Below are 27,327 nucleotides of genomic sequence, written 5' to 3'. Positions count from 1 at the left end.
AAGTTTTTGAGAAATGAATTTGAAAATTCAGGCGCCAGTTGAAAATCCCATTTTACATTACCAATTTCGCCTTCAAATAAGCACTCAGAGAAACTGTTATCAATTACACAGGAAAGGCAAGGGCAACCAACCTTCACGAAAAGATTGGGAAGAGTTTTGTGGCTGGCACGCATCGCACCCCCCCCCCCCCCCAATCTAACAGTGGTGCTGGAAGGGAGCCCCTGCCATTAGTAACCGGCTTCGTGGGGGTACAAGAGATCTGACCAATAAGGACGTTTGGAACCCACGTGACTGTCACCGAAAGAGTTCTCCCCCCCATTTGTGCTGGAAACAGCAAAAGTAGACCGCCCCGTCATCTGTTGATCACCGACGGAACTGCAATTTCCAAGCGCAGCGAGTTTTAAATATAGCTTCCCCTTCTATAAGCTAACTATTCTAAGTTGTAAGTATGATTTGATTCGAAATTTGCACAAATGAAGAAATCCCATATTATTTTGTATGCGCAAATAGTAAGCAATGAGCATTCAATTGTGATTATAAAATTCTGACATACTATTACCTTCCTAAAGATTATTCAGTCAAGATTTATTTTCATTCTAATCACCCCGTTTTAAGTACAGATGACCATGACACGTCTGTGCCGTGACAGAGAGATGATGAAAAAAGGACCTTGCCAAGGATGAAAAAAGAAGGAACAAGGTAGATAATGGAAGGAAGTGTCCGTGACCTTCGTTGAAGATATCGTCCAAGGATTTGCCTGAGATAATAGGAAAATCAGCAGGGAAGAAAAGTTCTGAAAAAAAAACATCGGCGTTACTTAGTTTTTTTATTGACAAATTAAATGTGTTATGATATCCGATAAATTAATGTATAAGGAAATCTATAGATTTTTATTTAAATATGCACAACGGGATTTTTTTCATACTATAAATCGCAAGTCACATACTGATGCTCAATTGTTCGTCGAATATTTCCTGTACTTTCTCCTTGGCGGTGCACTGGCACTGCCTTCAGTACACTAGATTCAGCGCTATTTGTCGAATATATGTGTTGCGTGTGAATGTGAAATAGAAATGTAGAAGAACCATACATTTGTTGTTCGTATGTTTTTGGTAATGTTGTGGCTATATTTGTTATAAGGAAAATTCCATAAAAATATTAACCATGAAATCGTACATTAAAGAGTATTATTTGTAGTAAAATATCGGTTGCGCTGGTAATTGCAAAACGAAGTATTTAAATCATGCCACTTGGTGGACAATACATGATTGGGAATGGTAATATGTAATTTACAGTTACATTGTACCATATTAAAAATAGTAGTATAAAAATCTGACACATTAAGTTTTCTGATATTTCCTAGTTAGCTGGTGGGTCGTATGTAGGATTGAAATTATCTCCAGTTTTAGTTAACCCAGCTTACACAATTGCTAATTAACAGTGCCACCCGTACGTTACAAGTTTGTGTAAGAAGTAATAACCACACTATGTAACTTTGCTATATATTGCATTCAGTGCTGATTAAATGGTTTATTTGTATGAGTATGTCTCATCTTCATAGTTTATCTGTTTTAACCCTATTTTATAGCTAGCATCGTCTTTATATTGCAGGATGAGAAATTTGCAAGGAGGCAACACATTTTTTAGAGCTTTCACACCGAAGAGATAAGCAACAGGTGGCATATGTCACATGAGGATGAACCAATTAATAGTAACGTTTCACACTGCAGTGATGTCACATGCTGCATAAACCTGCTGTCTATTGGTTGACCTTCGAGTGACATGCATCACATGTCACTTGTTTCGGTGAGAAAACACCCTTCAATGACATTGTTATTAACCATGATACTGACATTGTTATTAACCATGATACATAACTTATGAAGTTAACTTTTGATTGCCATGATGTTCTCTCTGTATGAGATTGGTATGGCAGATATGTCAATAGAGAATGAGTGTAAATCACACATTGCACCAAATATTAATGAGTATTTCACAAGTACACATACTGACATAATGAAATTACCAAGCTCTGCCTCAGTGCCACAAATTCATGACAAACAGAAGAGTATGCACAAAGCAAAGCAGGACATGAGTTCACAATACCGGACCACACTCCAATTTCTATGAAATTTCACATACTCACTAATTGAGAACTCCTAATCACGAATCTGCATCTAATAATTGGCGGTCAAGCATGGAAATTGTAAAATAACGTGTAGAAGTTGTAGAATAACCTTGTTAAATACCACAATGATTCTCCATACAAAGCGATTGACAACCATGTTTTTTTCACATTTCTTGTCGCACAACAGTTTTCCTACCTTGTGTTTGAGGAATGCCTACAAGGCTAGGTTAGGCCTGTTAGGTTATGTTCCATTAGCATAAATTCTTCTTATAAGGCGCTACAGCTCTTTATGGGCTTTGGCCTGCTCAATTACATTCTTCTCTACTCAACACACATTTCTTCCAGTTCTGTGTCTTCAGTTTTCTTATGTCATTTCTGACATCGTCTATCCATCTGGTTTTGGGCCTTCCTTGTGATCTTGTAGCAATAGGTCTCCAATTGTAAATTTGTTTCACAATTCTTTCTTCGGGCATTCTTTCAATATGACCTAACCAGCTCAATCTTTGTGTTTTGATAAATCTTCTTATATTCTTACTCTTTATTAATGTTTCAAGCTCTTCGTTTGTTTTTATTCGCCATATATTATTAGATTGTCTCGTTGGGCCATATATTTTCCTTAATATCTTTCTTTCAAATATCATTAGTTTTCGAATTATATCTTCTTTCAGCACCCAGGTTTCACAGGTCTTATTATGGATTTATACAGCTTTAATTTTATTTTTCTGGAAACTAGTTTGGATTGGAATATCCTCTTATTCGCATAAAATGCTCTATTTCCAGCTGCAATCCTTTCTTTAATTTCTTCTTCGATTTCATTGTTTCCATTTACTATTGACCCGAGATATTTAAATGACTGTACCTGCTCTATGTGCATTGTATCTATATCCTCTTTTTGTTGTTGGATTTTTCTTCTTGTACATCTCATATACTTTGTCTTTTTTTCGTTCACTATTAGTCCATATTTCATTGCCTGTTGCTTTAGTTTCACTAGTGAGTCCACCATTGATTGCTTAGTTCTTGTAGTAATTACTATATCGTCTGCATATGCACAGATCTGTCTTAATCTTGTTGAAATGTTTCCTCTGATTTCCAACTTCTGAATTACTTCATCCATGACTATGCTAAATAAAGTTGCTGATAATGGGTCTCCTTGTTTTACTCCTGTATTTATTGCAAATTTCTGACTAAAATCATTGTTTCCTTTTACTACTGCTGTAGTGTTTTGTAATGTCAACTTTATTAATCTTATTAGTTTGTTTGGGACATTAATTTTCTTTAGACATGTAGGAATTATATTTCTATTTACTGAGTCAAATGCTTGCATAAAATCGATAAATATGTTATGCAATTCAATATTATATTCATAACATTTTTCATATATTTGTCGCAGTATGAATATGTTAATATATGTTTATGTATATGGATATTATGTACCATAGTTTATTTACTTGTAAGCCCCCGTTGTAAGTGGAGCAATAGCTCTGTTATGGGGAGTATGTATAAATAAATAAATAAATAAATAAATAAATATATTATCAACTGTAGATCTATTTGGTCTAAATCCCATTTGATATTCACCCAATTTGTTTTCTGTAATTTCAGAGATTCTATTTTGTAGAAGAATTGCAAAGATTTTGTATGCGACATTCAGAAGCGTAATTGGTCTGTAGTTATTACACTGCAACCTGTCTCCTTTTTTGAAGATTGGGCAAATGATACCATGTAGCCATTCTTGTGGCATTTCCTCTTTATTCCATATGTTGAGTATCAAATTATAAATTTTATTCCTTATCATATATCCTCCGTGTCTTATCAGTTCTGCTGTGATATTATCTGAACCAGGTGACTTATTCATTTTTAAGGATTTTATGATTTTATTTACCTCCTCATATGTTGGTATTGGAATTTCAGTATCATTTTCCAATTTTTCGGGTATTTCATCTTCATACGGTACGTGTTCCCAATTTAATAATTCCTGAAAGTACTCTTTCCAACGGAGTAATACTTTTTCTTTCTCAGATATTACTTCTCCAGATGCATCTTTACATAATGAAGTTGCATGAGTGTAGTTCCTTACATGAGATATCACAGCCTTAAAAAAAATTCTTGAATCCTTTCTTCTATGGTATTCCTCAATCTCTTTGATTCTATCATTTATCCATTCTTTTTTCTTCTTTCTGCATACATTGTTGGCAATTCTCCTTTTATTCTCATATTCTTCACAATTTGCCCTTGTGTGTCTCTGTAAACATCTTTGTCGTGCAGCATTTTTCTGATTTATTACCATTTTACATTCATTATCCCACCATTCATTCCTTGGTTTACCATCTTGCTTTTGTATTACTTCAGTTGCTGTTTTCAGAATAGCTTCTTTCAGTTGTTTCCAATCTTCATTTATATCTTGGGTATCAATAATGTTTTCCAAATTTTGACTCATTTTTTTCCTATATTGTTTCAGAATTTCTTTACTATGCATATTGCTTTTATTCCATTTTATCTGTTGTCTTGGAATACTTTTTCGTACAGGTATTAATTTCTGTTTGATTACTGCCTTGACCAAAAAATGATCCGAATCACAATTCAGACCCCTCATTGTTTTTACATCCTGCACCATTTCCTTTTTATGTTCGTTTACTAAAACATGGTCAATTTGGTTGGTAGTTTTCCCATCTGGGGACACCCAGGTACCTTTATGTATCTTTTTATGTTCATACTGTGTACTCATTACAGTCATATTATTTGCAATAGCATAGTTACATACTAATTCTCCATTATTATTGGTTATCTCATGCAATGTATGTTTACCTGTTACTTCTTTAAATGCATCCTCTTTTCCTATTTTTGCATTTAAATCTCCCAACAGGACTATCAGGTCATGTCTCGGGATTTTATCTTGCACTACTTGCAGTTCTTCATAAAACTTATCTTTAATGTCATCATCTTTCTCTTCTGTTGGAGCATACACGTTTATAAATGTCACATTACAGAACCTTCCCTTCACTCTAAGTTTAGATATTCTTTCACTACACGGTTCAAATCCTAGTACATGTTTTACCATTTCTCTCTTTACTAGGAATCCAGTTCCATGCTGACCCGTAGTTTCTTTACAACTATAATATACAGAGTATTTATCTTTCTTGATTTCTCCTTGTCCTTTCCATCTTACTTCCTGTAATGCGACTATCTGCAACTTTGTTGCTAAGACTTGGTCAGCTATTTCTTGCATTTTTCCAGGTTTTAGCATAGTCATGATATTCCATGTTCCTACACAGATTATATCTTTCTTATTCCTTTTCATATGCCTAGGTCGTTTTCCATTAATCCATCCGGCTTTCTGTAATTGAGCTTTTTTAGCGGAAGGTTATTTTTATGAGACCAGGGTGCTGGCCTAGTGCTCAACCCCCATTTCTTTGGAGGACCAGGATTTTCTGTTAGGGTTTACTCCCTTAGCTGATAACATCCAGTTTAGGCGCTGGATACTCGCCTTCACCCTCCTCCGTCTGCTACAGCATCGGCCCGCCGAAGCGGGCCGTATGATCTTTTTTGCTGCATTGCCCAGGGGTCACGCGGCTATCAGCCTTCGGGGACGTGGAGGTAGGATTTGTTGGTAGTATTGGTAGTTGTTATACCCAATGGCGTTCCTCAGTATTTACAGAGTGTTCATATCAGCATCTGAACACTCCCTGAGACCATACCAACCTTTGACCCCCTCCATTAGCATAAATACAATGAAATATTATTATTTAGGAATGTGGATTCGTTTGATTAGGTACGTTTGGCAACGGTGTATTGCATGCTGATTTTTTCATGTTGGGAAAAGGTCGTCTTCCGTGGACCTGCTGTTCTTACGGTAGGGTTACGTTACGTTAGGAAAACATAGTTTATTTAGTTTTTCTCTACATTTCCATACTTGACCGCCAATTATTACATGCAGAATCGTGATTAGGAGGTCTCAATTAGTGAGTAGACGAAATTTCATAGCAATTGTAGAGTGGTCGGGTATTGTAAACTCGTTCCCAAAGCAGATACACTTAATACAACAAAAGTATTGAATATGACCTAATATAGTGTGAGGTCATCTTTGAGATGACCCTTTGATATCTGACATTATTAAACTTCTAAAACACTCCTACTGAACTTGCTGACCTACCACATAAATCCTTGAACTGTTGCAGATTTGGGCACCCTGAGTGCAAATTGGACCAGACAAAACTACCCCACTGTGTAACTATTGCCACCTTGCGTCTCCACTTTTGAGGAACTGTACATTTTTCCAAACATCCTCTGTTCTGTCCATGGTTGCCTTGTTTTCATCACCTGTAGTGTTACATATGGATCAGTATCTATGTTATTCGACAATTGGGATACAGCTGGTGTCCAAGTACATTGAATGGCGAACTCTTTCTTGACCTCACTACTGAGGTTTCCAGGTTCAAGAACTGGCCTGGGCATAGATGTGTCTTTGTGAATGTTCCTTTTATCAATTTCATTGAATCATTATGTCATCCTCATTGATGAAATTAGCCTAAAGTGGCAGAAAAGTGGTATAAAATGAATTACTGTGTATTATTAATGAGCATGTAAGTTTTAACTTCAGTTAGGACGTGTCTGTTTTTAATATTTGTTATGTACAACATAAGGCATGAAAAATATATTGATTTACTATGCCATATGAGTAATGTAGTAAAATAACATTACTTTTTAGCATCTGATGTAATAAATTAGGTTAATGAATTACCTGTTTCAAGTGATTTTTATTTATTTTCTTCCAGGTTGTATCTTGTTGGTTGTATAAGCCACAATAATGTCAGCTGCAGGAATTGAAACAGGATATGGTGATGTACAGCTTGATCCACCTTCACATGAAAACAAGGTTCACGTTGACAATAATTTCCAAGTCAAAGAAATAAATCCCTCACCAGAAACTAAAGTTTGTGATGATGTTCTGACATCTGATCCACCCATTAAGACCTCCGAACAAGATGAAGACTATGAACTTCTCAATGACTCATTAGATGAAAGTAAAATTGAAAACATCAAGGAGCACGATGCAAAGGAAGATGAAGAGAAGCAAATCAAAGAAGTGAATAAGATGATTGAGGAGGAAGCAGAAAACCAAGAAGAAGGAGAATGGTTGGATATTTTAGGCAGTGGGCAGTTGAAGAAAAAGGCATGTTTAAGTGTTCTATTCCTTTTGTCATTTTGATTATGGCCTAGGTTCTGAATGTGTGTTTCCAATATCATCATGATACACACAAGATTTCTCCTGAATCACATTCTCTATGTATTTGCTAACAGGGGTGTTTTTTGTAATTTTTTTTTAGAAGAATCATCATTCCATCCTGCTTGTATATTCTTACATAGATAAATGAAGTTGGTTCAGTTCAGTGCTCATAGTATTTACAGTGGTGGTACTATTTATACATTGTAAGTAGGTTACGACTATTAGGCTAGATTACCTTGGTATTTCTACACTTTCTCTCATCCTCTTTTCCTTTTTTTGCTGGGGGAGAACCATATATTCATTAGTATAGGTTTGTTAATAGTGAAAGGGTTTCAATTATATAACACTTGAAACCATCAGTAGGCCAGGGAAGACTGGGAGAATGATGCTTATAGCACAAATAGAAATTACAAAATTATTGCAGTGTATAAAAAGATAATGACAGTTCCTAGAAAAATGTCCCCAACTAAAGAAGGCAGTTACATTTGACTCATTGAAGCTCAGACATGGTCCATGTAAACTCATCTTATACAGCCACAATTTCTCTTGTATGCAGGAACTTTTCTCCAGAAAAAGTTTCGGAAGTGAAAACCAACCCATAGGGAAACTTGTGGTGCAAATTGAAGTGTCTACAGGGCAAGTCTGTTCTAGATTAAGGATATGATGATGAATACTAAAGAAAATAAGGCTTGGAACCAGCCATGGGCTTAGATTTTAATGCTTCAAGCAACACAACTCTTGGCATTTTGCAGTATTTTTGTGACATACCTGTATTTTCAAGTGGAGAATTATATACAGGTAAAGCTTAATAAACAATCTACAACTTTTATTTTGACCATTTCGTCAAAATGGTCACTAAAAATTTGTATTACACTTAAAATTTGAAATGCATACCAAGAATTTATTTGACTTTTCTACAACTTCGATGTAATATCTAAGTACTAGGTAATATATACCATTGCATTCACTGATTAGGAATTAAACAGAAAAGATTTACTTGAACTTTCTATTTGTTGAAAAGTATTAAGTAAATTTCTGAGAACCTTCAATTTTGATCTTTGTGCAGTGCAAGGGGAGGGGGTGGAAGCTAGAAGGAACTCTTTGGAAAATGTTTCCCCAAATGAGGTCTAAACGTCAGCCAAAATTCAGCTTTCCTGTAATTTGTTATGCATGAAAGCCTATTTTTCAGGGCTACTTTTTCAGCTTATTAACTAACCCTGAATGTCACTGCATGCCACACACTGATTGAAGTACAATTGTAGTAATTTGAATTTTTGTTTTATAGGTTCTTAGGAAAGGTGAAAAAGATAGCAGGCCTCAGAGGTATCACCTATGTAAAGTGAATCTAGAGGGTTGTCTGCAAGATGGGACAGTGATTGAGAAGCATGATTCCATGACTGTTCAACTTGGTGATGCTGAAGTAAGTTCACTTCATAACTGAGACATTTTCTCATTGTTACAGCTTTCTTTGAATTAATTTTTTTGTTTGTAATCATTGTACTTTCTCACATTGATTTTATACTAATTGCCAAAATATTACTGCCATTAGGATTTCTTGTATTGCTTTACACCTCTTGGCTTCTGTATACAGTTGAAACCTGATTTTACATTTTTCCACTATATGCATTTGACTTTTTTGGTCTGAATAAAGAAGTGTAATGAAATCCTCCTGGATTGCTTACTTTACAAGTACTTTTCATTGTAAGATCATTAACTGAAAATCAGAAGCCAGCTACAAATATGAAAGGAAGACCTAGGACTGAAGTCACCTGGGGTTTGTTATTTTATATGCTCCTACAGTAAAACCTGCATTGGGCAAACTGAGAGTGCAATTGAACAATGTTGCAAACAACATGCCAGCTACATCAAGAAATTTCATCGAGAAAAATCAGTGAGGGTCATAGAATTCACAACAACTAAAGATCATTTAATTACTGGGATAGTCATCCACAGGAAAGGGAAAATGTCAATAGGGACATGGAACTTGAACTTGACACAGGCTTGCTGGTGATAGTCAATGGAGAGACAACATGCAATTGGCTCGTCAAGGATGTAATTCGGGGGGGGGGGGGGAGTCCATGTAATCCCCCCTCCCTGGAAAGACTTACTAAGTACTAAAATTAAATAATGGAAATATGCTTCTTGTTCTAAAATCGATGGTTATTAATTTCCTCTGAACTTATTGGAAGGCAAGGATTATAAAGTGTGTTTTTCCGTTGCTTATTCTGCTTGTTGGCGGGCCATATGGCAACTCCCATCATATCACGCGTGATATCTCCGCTATAGAAACTGCTAGTTTCGAAATTACTTCAAGTTCTCAGAATTACAGTTACAATTACAATCAAAAGAAGCACGTACCTTGTCAGGGGATTGTTGGAAATAATGTCCTCGTGCATCCACACATTTCTGGCATGTTTTTTTGAAATTTCGCAGAGCTGTGGTAACAAGACATGCTAAAGGGGCACTTTAGTTTCCTAACACTCGCGGTGCCAGAGCGGCAACTGAAACACGCGGTTTTGCGCATAACTTGTGAATTTCTTAACTCCATTCAATTTCAGGAACTTCACGATTTCATTTCAGTCGTATTTTTTAAGTGTTCTTGTGATTTTCTATTGTTTTATAAAGTGTTTATTAAGTGTTTAGTGTTCCAAATGTTATTTGTGTTTTGTTATAGTTTTAATAATGACACATACATACACATTACAACAAAATAAAGTCTATGCAACAAACCCCCACACATTAAAAGAACTGAAGGAGGGTATCAGGAGAGAAACTGAAGCAATTTCATAAGCTGTACTGTTGTGTGTAAATGAAAATTTCCTGAAACGATGTCAGAAATGTGTGGATGCAGGAGGACAATATTTCTAGCATCTCTTGTGACAAGGTACATGCTTATTATCATTGTATTTGTAACTGTAAATGTGAGAATTTGAAGTCATTTTGAAGCTAGCGGTTTCCATAACTTGAGATATCACACGCGATGTGTCGGGAGTTTGATGTCTGGCCGGCTGTCAATAGGCAGCACAAGAAACGGAAAAATGTACTATATTAGGATCATGCAGCTTTGGAGGACAGTATCAAATATTTATGTTTGCCCCTACTATTTATGATAATATATATATATAAAATATTAATCAGCAACTTTACTTTTTGCCAATTGGATCTAAAATTCTTTTTCATTTTTCAATAAATATTCAAATCTTCATCTACGAGGGTCACTATTTATATTTTGAACCTAACAATGAAAAAACAGGAATTTGGCATTGAAAACTGCTTTATTGTTTTTCCAAGTATTCTCCTTTATGGTCAATACACTTTTGCATTCGTTCGAACCATTTGTCAAAGCAGTTTTTCCAATCTTCTTGAGACACCTCCATAATATGGTTTTTGAACGCATCAACGGCATCTTCCGCCGACGAAAATCGTTGTCCACGCAATTTATTCTTGACATTCGGGAACAAGAAGAAGTCATTGGGTGCCAAATCAGGACTGTACGGCAGATGTCCCATCAATTCTATTTTTGGACTGTTCATAAAGTCAGTTGTTAGACGAGATGTGTGACAGCTGGCATTGTCTTGATGAAGAATGATCCGACGGCGTTTGTTTGTTTTCCGTATTTGACCGAAGACCTCTGGCAAACAAATTGTTGTGTACCATTCAGAGTTGACCGTTCTACGTTCCTCTAAAGGCACAGTTGCCACATGACCAGTTTTCCCGAAAAAACAGGCGACCATTTGTTTCGATGTGCTTCGAGCGCGAACAACTTTTGTTGCATTGGGTTCATCTTGAAACACCCATACAGTTGACTGCTGTTTACGTTCCGGCTCATATGCATATATCCATGATTCGTCACCTGTTACAAACTTATTTACGTCTTTTGAAGCACCACGATTGTATTTATTGAGCATTTATTTGCACCAATTGACACGAGCGTCTTTTTGAGTTTTTGTCAAATTGTGTGGTATCCAACGAGAACTTACCTTTCTCGCAGCTAAATGATCATGTAATATTTTATATATGCTGGTGGAACTAATGCCTATGGTTGCCTCAATCTCACAGTATGTCACATGACGATCTTGCAGTATTAGGTTTTGCACAGCATCAATGTTTTCTTGAACAACAACTGATTTTGGACGACCTTCGCGAATCTCGTCGGTGAGCGAATGGAGGCCACGATGAAATTCGTTATACCAGCGTTTCACAGTGGCAAAGGATGGGGCTTCATCGCCAAATGTGGAAGTAAGTTGATCGATGCACCCTTGTCTTGATAATCCACGTCGAAAATCGTAAAAAATCATCGCACGAAAATGTTCACGAGTTAATTCCATTTTATTGTTGTGGCGCAATCTCCAAGGCAACATAAACAACACAAATGAAGCTATTGACAAAACATTTGAAGTACGTTATGGTCAATAATGCCAGACGATTCCGTGCAAACGTCAAATCGCGCCTAACTTCAATCAGTGTTGCCAAGGCTCAACATATAAATAGTGGCCCTCGTATTTGACATGAATTTCCTTGCCAGAGCATTATGTCGATCATTATTAGAGGTAAGCTAAATAATGAATATGTGCTGTTATATATCTCTCTTCTTATACAGTCTTTTTTTTACCTATTCATGTATTGATAACAATATAATATTAATTTATATATTTTGATTATATTTATTTAATTTACGAGGGTTATTTTTTAAATAAGGTCCGTTTTGCAATAAAAACGAAGTAAGTAAATGTTGTTCAGAAAACCATTTATTTTCTGAATTTACATACACTTCTCTATTTTTCTACATAATTTCCTTGCCAGTTTAAACATTTATCGTAACGAAGTACAAGTTTTTGGATACCCTCCTCATAGAACTCTGCCACCTGTGATGATAGCCAATTACTCATGGTTATTTTAACTTCTTTTTCAGTGTCTAAGTGCTTGCCACCCAGGAAGGTCTTCAGATGCCGGAAGAGGTGGTAGTCGCTAGGTGCAAGGTCTGGACTGTATGGCGGAAGATCGATTACCTCCCAGCCAAAAGATTCGATCAGATCTTGAGTTTGAGCCGCAGCATGTGGCCTTGCATTGTCATGAATCAGTACGACACCGGCTGACAGCATTCCACGCCATTTGTTCTGGATTGCTCAACGAAGTGTTCTTAGGGTCTCTCAGTAGGAAGCTGAGTTAATTGTTGTTCCTCGCGGCAAAAAGTCCACTAACAAAACATCCTGCCTGTCATAAAACACAGTTGCCATGATCTTGTGCTTTGAAAGTGTCTGTTTTGCTTTCACTTTGACCGGCAATGATGTGTTGACCATCCGCCATACAGTCCAGACCTTGCACCTTGCGACTGCCACCTCTTCCGCCATCTGAAGACCTTCCTGGGCGGCAAGCATTTAGACACTGATCAAGAAGTGAAAACGAGACACTTGGTTTGGCTCTCCCCTCAGATATATTTCTAGACACGTGCCTGTGGCTCGTCACGTACAATGGACTCCTCCCACACCAAGCACGTGAAAAATGATTTCGCACACATTGCTGCATTTCAGTTCCTGAAGGTAAGAGTGACGTTAACTCTCAAAAACTCTGAAACATATCTGGAATTGATGTAGCTCATATGCAAAGAGAACCTCTTCATCAAAAAATTAAATTAAATTTCATGTTTAAAAAACCAAACAGTAATTTTGCATGTAGTGATGGATGTGATACTTGGTCCCTTACATTAAAAGAGTATTTGAAAATAATATCCTTAGAAATATATTTGAGCCTACAAGGGATGAGGAGACAGAGATGAGTGGAGAAAGTTACATAAGTTAGAACTCCATAATATGTATTCATGTCTAGATATTATTACACTGCTGTTTGTGAAAATTGCAACACCCAGAAAGAATGGCCCGAATGAATCCAAACTCGGAGGATGTGTAGAACAGTGAACCAGCAATAAGTGATTAGAATTGCAGAGAGATGGCGTACACGTAGGCCCAGCAGCACCCTCTCTTGTGTGACTGGAAAGGTCAGTGTTATGTCAAGCAGTCTTAGAAGAACGATGGATACCACTGCTTCCTTGGCCTGCACGTTCGCCTGACATGTCGCCCATCGAACATGTCTGGGATATGGTTGGTCGGCAACTTGTTCGTCATGGTCCTCCAGCAACCACTGTTGGTGCTTGTGGACTTGCATAGAAACCACGTGAAGGGATATTCCCCAGGAACATATCCAGGCCCTCTGATTCCATACCACGATGTGTAGAGGCTCTGTTTGCAGCACGTGGGGCTTCACACCAAACTAAATTCTCAAGGTCAGATATCATGTACAGTTTTGTAATCCTAATCATTTGTGTATTGGCATGTACCTAATCTGTGGTATAAAGTTCACGTCAATCACATGTATCCTTCTTGGTGTTGCAATTTTCACAAACAGCAGTGTATAATAATGAAATCAAGAAGACTTAGGTGGGCAGGCCATGTGACACAAATGGCAAAGGAAAGAAGAATTTACAGGATTCTTGTTGGGAAACCTGATTGTAAGAGACTTGTACAGAGGCCAAGATGAAGATGGAGGGATAATGTTGAGATGGACCTAAAGGAAATTGGTAAGGATGGAAAAGATTGGATTGACCTTGCCCAGGATAGGGAAGGCTTGTGTTGCAGCCATAAACCTTCAGGTTTAAGAAGGCTAGAGAGTGAGTGAGTCAGTTAAATTTCATGTTTAAAGTTTTCCTCCCTCGTTTGCACACGATTGTACATTATTTCATGACAAAGTATGACTGGTGCAATGTACTTCCCAGCTTTTCGAAAAGTATAAACTATTGTAATGTATAAACCCACATTTCAGGTTTCCATCTTGTCCCTAGCAGTGGCGGCGATTGGGGGGGGGGGTGGCGAGGGGCCCACATTTCGCCACTTTTGCCCTTGCACTATGCAAAATCTTATCCACAAAGGGAAATGTTCAGGCTTTGACCCCCCCCCCCCCCCCCCTCAGTTTTGGGACCCAATCACCGCCACTGGCCCCTAGTTGTAGTAAAGAAGTAAGAAGTTATGGAAATCATTATGCAGATTTCAACTTGTTACAGGTTGTCCAAGGTTTAGATCTTGCATTGCCTTTGATGGATGTTGGGGAGCTGTCTGAAGTTGAAGTAGGCTCACGCTTTGGCTATGGGAAGTTGGGGAGACCGCCAGATGTACCTTCAGATGCAATTCTAACGTACACAGTAGAGCTTCTAAGCTCAGAAATCGAAGAGGAAATGGAAAATATGCCAGTAGACAAGCGAAAAATAATTGGGTAGGTTTATTTTATAGTTTGTAAGTAATTGATAACTGAACAGAATGCTTTATATTTTTTACAACATGGTTAACTTACAGAAACGAACTCGAGTGATTGAAAATATTTTCATCTCTTCTGATGTCTAGTGAAGAAAGAGCATTACCAGAACATGCTTCCATCTAGTGTCTGGCATTTGAGCTGTTTTCGAAAGAAATAATTTGCTTTGGTTCTGAACAAATGAAAAATATGTATGGCTGTGTGTATGTAAACAGCAATGGCAACAAGGATCATTTATCCAGTCAGTGGTGTGCCAAAGATTTTTTAAAGGAGGTGTAGTAGGTATACTTTTTTTTAGTAGTCATCCCTCATTTTGATATTTTTTATGTTCTTTTTTTTTTTTTTAAAGAATACTAGACCAAAAGAAATGGTTATGACCCCCCCCCCCCCTTGTGCATGCCACTGTATCCAATTCAATAGCATTGAAAATCTAACACCAATTGGCACTCCTGGCTATGGTGGTAGATTTCATATCAGTACTTCAGAATATTTTTTTACGAATTTAGGCAATTCTGAACCCCCCCCCCCTCCAAAAAAAACAACAACGATGCAGCGAAAGCTATAGCTAGACCACAAGGAAAAACTTTCCATTAAACGTTTGCGCATCTTCCCTACCATTGTCGGTGCTTGGGGCAGTGTTGCCAGGTCAATCTGGAGATTGTTCCTTGGGAAACCAGAAGATCTACTACAAAATCCAATGATCTAATAGTAGTGGATGAACGACGTTCTTGGGAAGGGGGGGGGGGGGTGGCAGCATAGGCATGAGCACTGGGAGGGCAGCGATGGGGAAACAATGTATTTTTTATCAGGCAGGTAAACTAGGCATATTAACCCATAATAGAGTTGCCCTCTCAGAAAACACCACGTGAGTTTGGAAGTATCACGTTCCTATTATAATAATGGATGTAAGTTACTGTGACTGAAATCAACTCATATGTCTGAAATAATGGGTACTTTTTTGTCAACATTTATTTTCCAGAAGGGGAGGGGACGAGATAGGTTGTGAATAACCTAGAGTTGCCAAGCAAACGGTCACAATAAAAGCCCCCTGCTGCAGTGGCACATGTTTACAGTGTAAACGTCACAGATACTTTTGTAACAATGGTGATAAACCCAGCACCCTGTGTTTGGTGAAAAGAAACCAAACATCTCCATTTCAGGAGTGGACATGTTTCAAACAAAAGAAAGTAAACCGTCCGAGGGATCCGACCAAGGTCTTTCATCTCTTCCGCATCTTCCGGTGGTAAAATCTAAGAGGGTGCGTGGAAAATACTCTCAAGTTTGCCCTTTCTCAGCACCGAGACAAGGGGTCTGCGATGCTCTATTTTCGGAAAGAATATTTATGACAGTAAATCGTAGAAAGTTGGGTTCACAAATAAAGCTAACGTGCCGCCTTTTGTTGTCTCGAATTTTCCACAATCTTTTAAGTCGAATGCTAACAATGACAAATTAATTTGCCTTCTGCAGGTGTTTGGTGTACAGGTATCAATAGGGATTGGCACGCATCCTACACCATAATGAGAAAATGCATTACGTATGTGAAATATATTGGTGAATTATACAGCATGTCTTCCTCAATAATTGAAGAAAACAACGTTTATGCTAGGGTTCCACCTATCCTCCCCATCTGCTAGAAATACACACACACGCACATAAACATGTATAAAATAATTTGCCCACGCTACGAAGTCAGAGGTTCTAACTAGTAAGGGATGGACGTTTCACTGTGTTTGTGTCATTTCATCACTTCTTCATTGATCCTTATTGTCGTACTTACCCATAGAGGCACAAAAGCGACATAAAATAACTAAAATATAAATATATTTGGAGTGGGATAAAATACAGCCATCTAAAAATAATAATGTAGTAATAGTAATAAAATAATAATAATAATAATAATAATAATTATGTCCTAGCACAATTGAGTAACGTTTGGCATAATTTCACAGTTCAAACAGCACTTTTCACGACTCTTACCTCTCCCCCTCCATGTTCAAGTAAGATGAGCAGGAAACTTATTTTTGAGCAGGCCGTTGGAGGTTCCATAGCAATAGTTTATTAAGGAATTCTCCCGAGAAATCAATAGGCCTGGCAACACTGACGTGGGCAGCGCTGAATGTTTTTTCCCTTTCCCACACCAGCCGGTGCTATGCGGTTCTGCACAGGTTTTTTTGCTTGTGGTTCCACTATATATCAGCATGCCAAAATCTCCGCAGCGAAAGAGCTAGTGGAGGTACTGATTAATTGCTGTGGTATTATATCTCCATGCATGTACTTAAATGTAAAGTTTATTTGTCTGGTATCAGTATTAGAAAATTAATAGTTCCTTGTTGATTATCAATACCGGCCAATAATTTTCTAGATTCTCTATCATATGAGATGAACAAAATATCAGTGCCACCTTGGTGGGTTGATTGTGTTGAATGACACACAACAGAAGGTTCGAGGTGCTAGTCCTAGCCTGAGCATTAGCAACAACCAATTTGCACCATTAAAAAAAGTTTAATGTTGTTATAGCTTTCTTGCAGGTATTATTAGACAAAAAAGAAGGCCATCGTTATCCTATTTATATTGTATTGATTCCATTCAGCCTCATGAAACCTTCATATTGTCCTCAGGAATAAGAAACGAGAAAGGGGTAACTGGTGGTACAGCCGAAATGAGCCAACCCTTGCAATTCAGTGCTATCGTCGTGCACTGGAGTATCTGGATGACATTGAAGGAGGTGTCATATTGGATCCTGATGAGACAAAGGCAAGTATCAACCTATCAATTCAGACTTGGGAGTTAAGAAATTTTGGAATGTTTGGGAATGTTTAGGGAAAATCAAATATTTTTGTGTTTACCTGAATTTGGTAATGACAATAAATCATATATTTTTCTTGAACAGTTTGTTAATGGCTAACATTTTGTGTACACACTTTTGTACTTTTTTTTTTGCTTATTTATTTGAAACAGTGTTGAATAAACTTTATTTTTGTGAATGACAAGTGAAATTTAACACTTACACATACTTCAATATTAGCTGTTAAAACACCATATGATGGTATAGAATTTTATTTTAAAATTGCTTGGAAATTTTGGGAACCTGATATATAATATTTTCCCTGTTTCCATTGTTAACCTAGTAGACATTAATAGCTACAAAGTAGACTTTATATTTGCAGTATTTATAGATATGTACTGTAGTGATCTACACCTCTCACATAGCCAAATTGTTAATGCTCTTATCTTTGGTGCAAACAGTGGCCATACATTAGATTCCTGGTGGGAGCCCAGGGACCTCATGGGGAAACATTTAATGGAAAAAATAGTTGATTCTAACCTAGAAAGCCAGTGATGAAATCCGATTTACCATGAAGTGGAAAGCTGCTTGGTATTCGTTAGTCCTCAAAGGGCTGTTAAGTATTTTCCATACGAAAAGAATACAAATAAATTTTCCAACATAGCATAGACAAAATGTAGTTTTAGTAAAATTCAAAGTGTGATGAAAATTTTTCATTTGCAGGATTCAAGCGATGAGCTACATGACTTGCTGGAAGATCGTCTAAAGGTGTATAACAATTTGGCTGCTGCTCAGATGAAGATAGAAGCATATGACACAGCATTGGCATCTGTGGAAAATGTATTAAGATGCCAGCCATCTAACGTGAAAGCCCTCTTTAGGAAAGCAAAAGTGAGTTTTGATTTCCATGTTTATACTATTGAATTATTTCTCTTGTAGTCTACGGTTATTACAAGCATAAAAACACAGTTACACAACGAAATACTGTATTTTTATGCTTGTAGTAACCGTAGACTACAAGAGAAACAATTCTACAATGCAAGCAATGCGTACATACAAGAGAAATTATTATACTAATGAAACCAAGATGTGTGAAATATAAATTTGTTTTTCTATCAGAATATAATTTCAACAGACCATGTGGTACAGTTTTAAGAAGTAATGTTTTGTTTACAAAGAACTTCGAAAATTAAAATGGAAATATTCCTTAGTATTTTTTAACTGCAGACTCGCTGAATGAATAGCTAACGATGCTGGTTTGATTCTGAGTGGGTTCTCCATAATGTTGCTGTTGATCCAACGCTGTGAGCAACCTACTTGAAAAGAAGTAATAACATGCTTCAGTGTAGAAACCCAAGTAATGGTTTCAGTGAGATTTGATGCACTGATCATGCATCAACCAATGAAAAGCTGCTTGGTAGGCTTTGGCCTTCAAAAGAGCCATTTTGCCACAGAGGGTCTTTGTTTTTTCAGTGAAAACTGTACCTTGCATTCCATCCCAAATAAATCATTTATATACGATACTTACATGCTGTAATGTCGATTCTGTATGCAATTTTCTTCATGCATGCATTGAGTCTTCATTTAAAACAGATGCTTTGAACACACATAATGTAAGGCATGCTTATCATATTTCACTCATATTTGTCTTTTGTCTACAGATCAGTGAAACAATATTGTATGCAAATAAATGTTCATTCTATTTTGATCATGGGTGTTTTTTGTTTTTTTTTACCATGTACTGTTTAATTTTCAAGTTATAGTGACGACTATGAATCCTGACTTAAAAATATGAAGTGTAGCAAAATGTATTTATAATTGTGATTTGACAATGGAGCTATTAAAAAAATATATATTTTTACACGAGATATTCTTCAAATAAGTAGGAAAACATTCATTGTGTCATAAAAGTTATTTTTTGCTTGCTTATCACCGTCCAAAACAGTACAGAAAAGCAGTAAAAGGCTCTAGTTACAGAAACTCACCACTGGTAACATTGTTGCAGTTCAGCTCTTCCTGCACAAACTTCTGCTAATTCTTGAGCAGGTTCAGTTTCAGCTGAGCAAAGCTAGTGCATTTGCTTTTACCTATGTGCCTCACTTTCTGCATTCCTGCATCCTCGAAATGTTGATAAGCCTTTTAAGATTTTTTACTTTTCACACTTTGTGGTGTTTTTATGCTGATTGTAATACAGGTAGGATAACACTAAGGAAAATCTGTGATTATACTTGAATTTTGTTCTATCACTAGAGTAGCTGCTATGCCTTAATTTTATAATTATTAATTAAGCATAAAATTGCTCTTCATTGTTTAAAGATCCTTGCTGCCAAAGGGGAAATACTAGATGCAGTTGTGTTAATGCGAAAAGCGAATCAGCTAGAGCCTGAGTCGAAGGTGATTCACCAAGAGCTGTTGAGACTAGTGGAGCGACAGAAGAAAGATACTCAGCGAGAAAAGAACCTGTACAGGAAAATGTTTGGACAAGATAAAGCAGAAACTAGTGATGCTGCTAGTCCTACATCCAAGGTATGTCTTATTGTTATTTCTTGAATTTTTTAGCAGCAAAAAATGTGCAATACTAAATACAAAGGTGATCAAAATGAACCTTAGATGGCAACAGTATACTAAATGGCTATATTGCTGATATGCTTCACTCTTCGGGACATATTACAATCATCAATACTTGCTGTGTTCATCCCATAGTGGAAGTAAAGTTTTCCCATGTTTTAAACCTTGGGTTGCTGAAAAACATAGAACTGAGGTTCCACTAATTACCGTATTTACGTGTGTATAATGCACACCCTGGTTTTTGATGGGGAAGATTGACCAACAATTATATCTCGTATATAATGCGAAGTACAATCTAGTTTCAAGAAATGGCTTTCATAGTTGTAGGTCGTAAAGCTGTTGCTATGCCAGTCAAGAGTGAATAACATCATATCTGTTCAATGATTCCATTCACCTTTTCTATGTTGACCTTGAGGAGAATATCCTCTTGTGTAAACAATAATGGCACCGCTTTTCTTGGTGTCCTAGAACATTACATTACAAAGTGAAAAATTGCGGGACATGGCCTTCAAACTTTTATATGTGGTTTTGCTCATTCCTTCTTTACTTTTTCAAAATAAAACTTCAAAATATATACTTTTTCAGTGACTAACGTAACATTTATACGAAGCACATTGAGGACCCTCGAACTAGCAGTTAGCAGCAAAAGATTTCTTCCATTAAGGCATTTACACACTTCATATATATCATATTATTTGGCCAGTAATACATTATAATTATTATTACTTTTTCATTATCTTTTCTATCGTCCAAAGTACCATAAAAATCAGTATGTTCCTTCATTTTGTGATGAGCTTATTTCAAATGCATTTCACATTAGTGTCACTATCTTGAATGGAATACTGTTGCTATATTCAGAAACTGCAGGATTTAAGCTTTACAACGATATATAACATTGTCACGGTATCCAGTGACATGTCAAAAAATCACCGTTTGATATTAATCATTTTTGTTTATTGATTCATATTATGTTTAAATGTAAAGTGTGAGGTTTGGTTTATTATGTGGCAAAATTGGTATCCGAGCCAGACATCGGGAGTTGGGAGATGGGTTTTTCTGACCGACAGCCGAACTGTCAATACGGCAAAGTACATGGCATATTTGCACCAAAGCGGGTCGTCACGGAAAAAGGATGTACTTATTTTCGTCAGGACCAACAAAGGATTTGCCACGGAAGGGCAAACTACTTTTCATGGATGACCAGGATAATCAGCTGGAGCCCAAGCTAGCAAGAACCGAAGACACGCCTTGTGACCGCATTTTGAGACAATGGGCCGGGGTCATTTCCATCTCTTCGGAAACCCAAGCCAACCCATCCTAACGTTTCTCCAACGGACAATTTTGAATCTGATATAAATCTGCAGGACTTCGAGTTCACCACACAGTTTTATCCGGATTTTGTAGAGAGAGCATCTCCGTGCTACACTCTCGCGCGACTACTGTATTGTCTCTGTGGACTTTGTTTTCCTTGCGTACCATGAGCGAGTTGCCGATAGTGAGTTTACCAGTGTGTGCTTTATTCTGTGAAGCATTTTGCGGTGGTTTGTTTTTACCAAGCTTGGACTACCATAAAGATGGCCGGCTAAAAAGATAGAGAAAGGAGTCTGTCGCCTTCCCAGATGCCTGCAACGATGCACCGACACCATCCGGTGAAGCCAGCCGACGCCAAAACCGACGACTGAAACGCAGCGCCGCAAAGCCCACCATTGCCCGACTGTCCAGAAGGATGGTTCCAGTTCGACGTACAACAGAAGCCCGGTACCAGAGAGAGAGAGAAGGATGATTCCAGATCAACGCCCGACAGAAGCACAAAAAAAGAGAGAGAGAGATATTGATTGATTGATTGATTCCGGACTGACGCGTGAGAATGTACAGCTGATGCTTGTGAGAAGAGAGAGACGCGACGTTCTATGAAAGTGAAAGTGCACAATATCGTCGCAATCATCCTTTGCCGTGTTTGACCTCGAAGAACATTTTCGCCGCAAAGGAACCTTGTGCAAATCCACGCATCCAGGAAAGATGAACGGTCACACGATGTAGCAGAGTCCGGTAGAGTATTCTTCAGATGGTCTTATGTCCATGTAAGCATGTATTCTTTGTATCAAAGCCGTATCGTAAAAGCCGAAGTCTCACTGATTTGCAAAGTTACTCAGGAACCCCGAACCTAACTTCAGTGTCTGATATTTTTGAGTAATGTTATATAAAAGGTCATTTCATGTTCATATGTAATAGTTTGATTGTCTGCATTCAGAGTTAGAAGCTCCATTCCATTACGTTAATTTTTCGTGTAACTTGTCAGTGTGTGCTCCATTTTTGTGTAACCGACCGCCCCTGTCGCGTCAATTAGCTTGTCAATCGTTGACCGGTTAGTCTTTTTAATTTGTGGAAAGCATATTTTATATTGCAAGGTTGTGCGAGTGTAGTATTCTTTATTGCATAGTGGTTTTTGTTGTAATTTTTGCTCGCGCCGACGATTGATTTTTGTATTCCGGCTGCTGGAATCGATTAAGTTTCGCATCACTATGTATGGTATAATTGTTCTCAATGGACGAGAGAGACTTGTGTGTATTACCCCCGTCCGAGAAACTTGGTAAATGTCATGCTTACTACTTGATGCGTACGTTCATTCGAACGAAAGGTTTAACTACGCTGACCCAATTGTGTTAGATAACTGCTTTCCGAGGGCTGGCGCATATTTGATTTAAAAGAGCACAGGAGCGGACTGACTAATGACCTAAATTCACGTAAAGGTTCAAACAAAAAGGAAATTGTATGTAGATTAGATCCGTGATTTGTATATTCCCATGTAAAAATTCCCCAGAAGTGAGCATGAAAGAGAGAGAGAGCAAGAGAATGAGTAAGGGGGTGATGTAAACCGTTTGTTGATTCAAATATTTTTTTGTTGATACAATATATTCATATTTGTACCGTTCGTCAGTGTTATCATTTGATGTTTTTCAGGTATCTGGTATAATGCTGTAGTGTATTATTATTGTTCGAGTCTACATATCTAAGGTAAACCAAAAAGTATAACATTTCAAGGTATTATCCCAACCCCGCACTAGTACGACAATAAACGACCGTCTCAGACCCGAACTTAAAAACCTGGACCGTAAGTAAGATGACACGATTGATTTCCTGTACCTATAATGATGTCTGGCCCCGTGCCGGGGTATGAAAGATACGTCATTTCGGTGACCGGGAGTGGACCTATTACAACATGATAGGGTTCCGTAAACATGAAAAATTAATGCAAGTGTCACAAAATCATGGAATAACCCTGTACGATTTCGTGTTGGCTGTGCAAATTATTCCGTGCATAATATGCACCACAATGTTTGGGGCAAAAATTTTTGAAAAAAGTGTACATTATACATGAGTAAATACAGTAGTCATTGGTGTGTTTGAATTTAGGAATATTGAAAGAATAAGGAAATGGTCATAAAGTGTCAATAGGAGATGATAATACTCCTGTTTTAGTTAGTGATATACACTGAGTGCTCACTGAATTGCTTAGTGATATACACTGAGTATGGACCACCATGTGGCATCCGTTGTGTATCGGGAGGTATTAGGGGACCACTCACACCCCACAATGCAACACTTCTACCCACACAGGGACATCATTTTCCAGGACGACAGTCACGGCGCCACCGAAGCGGGACTGTAGTTGGTTGGCTGGAGGAACAATCCATAGAGATGCAGCATATGAATTGGCCCCTAACTCCCCCAATCTTAATCCCATAAAGCATCTGTGGGATGTTTTGGAATGAGCTCTTCGAACCATGTAGTTGGTTGATTAAAAACATGTTTTCTATTTCATAAATAAAAAATGTGTAACATTTCATGAACATAACATTTGTATCTTCATGTCCTAGAAGAATTCAGATCCTCGAAAATGAAATCAATATTCAATGTTCTTCCAAACAAATTGCTGATTTGAAATGTTTTGAAGTGCAGGTTAATTTTACGATGCAACAAATTGACACAGAACTATTTCCATCACTTGTTAAATAATGAGATTTAATAATGATTTAACTGCATATGTAGAAAAAGTAACTCTATAATATGTAATATTGCTTTGTTTCAGATTTCTGAACTTCCGTGGGGAATAGTATTTGGTAGTTTGGCGGCAATGGTAGCAGGAGTTGTGGCATATCGATACAAATTTCTATAATTTACCTGTTAATTAGGTAAGTTCAGGGCAAGGTGGAAGAAATGTTGTATTGTAATTGTTGCATAATTATGGAAATCAGTATAGAAAGAAAATTGTTGCAATAATAAAATTATGTACATTGTCTTAGTTAAGGTTGAAAAGTATCGATTGCAGAATGTGGAGACAAATCATAGGCATTTATGATCATATAAAGTTTTTGCATGGATTTCAATAGAAACTGGTACAGAGAATTCACAAGCTTTACCAAATAAGGATTTCAATGTAATTCATATTGTGGGGCATATTAAATGTTTCAAAAAGTCAGTGGAAAGACTTTTGAAATTTGAGTAAATATTGTGATTGTATCATGTAAATTCTTTCTTTCACTTTATATGAGTTTATTAATTTTGCTGGTATTCACATTTTCATGTATTTTTAATTTTTTATTCTGTGATTGGTGTGTGTGCATTATGTTCATTGCTATGCACGAAACAATACGTGTATAATACCAGGACTAATTTATTTCTATCAAATGAGCCTGGATGGGATTTGGTCATTTCAAATCTGAGATGATACAAAGGTTAATTGTTCATGTAGATATGAGTTAATGATGTTTCTCACTTATTGAATATTCTGCATTAATATATTTCCAGTTTGTTTATGTTAACAACTTGATATGTACAGATGTTGATCCATGATCTTATTAGCTTGTCTGAACAAACGAGGTCTGTTGTAAGGCAATTTGGGCAGTGTAAATATGGATTTTTACCTCAGCAGCACTTCATTATGATCAATTAACGGTATGAAAAATATTGAACACGTTTCTAGTTTCGAATCTTCTTTCTTTTACATCCCCAAATTCAATACTTTCCTGCAAGGATGCAACATGATTTTTGTTTCGATTTCTCTATTATTTTGCATGTCTGCACTGCATAAAAATATTATTATTTCTTTATGTTGTTGTTCATCTTTGGTGATTATTATATTGATTTATACGTTTAAAGATTAGTTACAGAATTGAACTTCCAGTGCATTTCTTCAGATAAACTCAAATCCACATGCATTTTACCAACTGACACCCTGATTCAGGTGCATTTTACTTGCTAATCAAATTTGAATGCACTGTGTGAATAGAAATGTATTGTGTTGCCTCATATACTGTGCCTTTAGTGGCATATATAATTATTTCTTAACTATGCAAAGAAAGGCAAGTGATGAATCCTGGTAGCCAAAATGATCAACCTTTGCATTTTCTGGTGTTCCCTGTTTGCAATGAGCATTTTAGTTTTATTATGCTATTTTCGTTAACAACATAATTATGGAAACCTGAAAATGTTTTTCTGTCATGTGAACTTGTTTCATTAGCTGTGTGTGCACATTTGGGATTAGGAAGAAGATAAAATTGATATGTATTTTCATTGTTTCCTGCAAGTTATATTTGAGAAGGGTAATTGGTTTCTGATCATAGACGTAAACTGTATGAATGACTTACCACAGTGAAAACAGGATAAAAAATATTCTCTGTATCCATTTTTATTGTTATCCATAAATAGCTTATTTTTAATAAAACCTTGCAAAAACTTTGTGTGACATTTTCATGATTAAATTTGTTTCAGAATCCAGTGGCCTTATGTTGGTTTCATGATTAATATGTAATTATAGCTTATACTGTACTTTTGTTTGTTATAAGGTCTGCATCAGTACTGTAGTTACTGTTCAGGTAGAGATGGCCAAACACTAATGAAATTGTATGTGGATATTGGATATGCATCATCTGCAGATGATACCAGATAGTTTGAAATCTAAATATTCATTCTTGGTCATCTCTAGTTGAAGTTGTCAATTTTTACATCTGTAAAATGCAGATCTTGATGTATCTTGTAATATGGACATATTTAGAAGAAAAAAAAATCAGTTACCATTGTTTGTTTGTACAAAAATAGTTTTACTCATTCCTACAGCATTGCTGTAACTTCTTTTTGTATAATCTCACTTTTTATATAATAAAGTCGGTACAGTTGTAGATTGCCTGTGTCCCTGTATTTCACTTCCAACTCATGAGAAATCTGCTTTTGGCAACTAAGTAGTATGTATTCTATTTCACTACTGGCTTCCGGGCTTGATGCTGGTAGCCAATCCTGTGTATGAAGAAGTTTTCTTGGGATATCAGCCAGGTGATTTCCAGATAGGCTTCTGAGCTTCGAGAGCTAACGTCACTCTCATCTTCAGGGATTGAAGTCAAGTTATGTGTTCGTGTATGTTTATGAATAACAGAATTGGCTTCTTTATACATACAATGCATCATTCAACTAAGTTGTTTGTTAATGGGGGAAAATAAGAATACAGTTAGCATCCTTGAAAAATTGTAGCAATGATTTTACATTTTCTTACATTTTCCTTCATTATACGTTCAAACTTGTGGGTCTGAACTAAGCAACATATTACAATTTTGCTAGATTTTACAATTTCATTTTGAGTTTTTCTGTGTTGGTCCCCTGAAAAATGTAAATCGAGGTTCCACTATGTACAGAAATGATTTTATCTCGAGTATATTAATTACTTTTTCATGGACAAACTGGTACGAGCCGACCTCCATGTCACAGTGGTCATCAGAGTGCACTATAATGCTAGGGGTCCCGGCTGGCCTGGGAATGGGTGATCATCACTTTCATCATATCTTCACTCCTCATCCTCATCTTTGCGATTAACCAAAAGTTGCAGAAAAGTGAAGTAAAATCAATCAATCAATCAATCAATCTGGTATGTGGCAATTGAATTATCATGGAGTGGTATTATGACTACAAAATACTTTTAAATATAAAGGTATAATGGTAATACAGTGAAACCTCTATTTTACATTTTTCAGGGGACCAAGCTGAATAAACTTAAAATATGGGAAAATGTAAAATCGAGGAAAATTTTATAGCGTTTTGCTATGTTGGGACCATCAAAATTGAATGTATAATGCAGGAAAATGTAAATTCCGGCAACATAGAATCGGGGTTTCACTGTATTTCCTTTCTACTTAGACTAGTTTAATAAATTAGGTAGAGGCAAAACATGAAAATGGTTAATTTCTATGTGGCAGTCAAGTGTACTTCACACTGATTCTTGTTGATCATAAAATACTTGTTCTACAGTTTGCTTCAAAAGCCATGAATATA

At 36.8% G+C, this 27,327-nt stretch overlaps 1 protein-coding gene across 3 annotated transcripts; it reads left to right on the top strand.

The window, feature by feature from the left end:
- Positions 1-591: 591 nt before the first annotated feature.
- Positions 592-26,186, top strand: zda (peptidyl-prolyl cis-trans isomerase zonda). 3 transcript variants are annotated; one of them, XM_083140610.1, is made up of 9 exons: positions 970-1,112; positions 1,612-1,806; positions 6,901-7,298; positions 8,638-8,772; positions 14,407-14,615; positions 17,273-17,408; positions 18,163-18,330; positions 19,756-19,965; positions 24,098-26,186. In XM_083140610.1, exons 3-9 carry the CDS (start codon positions 6,933-6,935, stop codon positions 24,182-24,184), a joined length of 1,311 nt encoding a protein of 436 aa, XP_082996736.1. In that variant the 5' UTR covers positions 970-1,112; positions 1,612-1,806; positions 6,901-6,932; the 3' UTR covers positions 24,185-26,186. The 3 variants fall into 3 exon arrangements, with proteins under 3 accessions (XP_082996732.1, XP_082996724.1, XP_082996736.1); XM_083140606.1 differs by lacking the exons at positions 970-1,112; positions 1,612-1,806 and adding an exon at positions 592-699; XM_083140598.1 differs by lacking the exon at positions 1,612-1,806 and having other exon boundaries at positions 963-1,112.
- The last annotated feature ends 1,141 nt before the right edge of the window (positions 26,187-27,327 follow it).

The sequence above is a fragment of the Lepisma saccharinum genome, chromosome 1 (genome assembly GCF_977018435.1).
Source record: "Lepisma saccharinum chromosome 1, izLepSacc3.1, whole genome shotgun sequence".
Lineage (NCBI taxonomy): Eukaryota > Metazoa > Arthropoda > Insecta > Zygentoma > Lepismatidae > Lepisma > Lepisma saccharinum.
The sequence above is the reverse complement of the archived record's forward strand: the minus strand, read 5'-3'. Positions and strand labels throughout refer to the sequence as shown.

Coding starts and splice junctions, on each gene's coding strand:
- zda (XM_083140606.1), top strand. CDS start 6,933: ATGTCAGCTGCAGGAATTGAAACAGGATATGGTGATGTACAGCTTGAT. Junction 8,773..14,406: donor TTCAACTTGGTGATGCTGAA/GTAAGTTCACTT, acceptor AACTTGTTACAG/GTTGTCCAAGGTTTAGATCT. Junction 18,331..19,755: donor CCCTCTTTAGGAAAGCAAAA/GTGAGTTTTGAT, acceptor CATTGTTTAAAG/ATCCTTGCTGCCAAAGGGGA.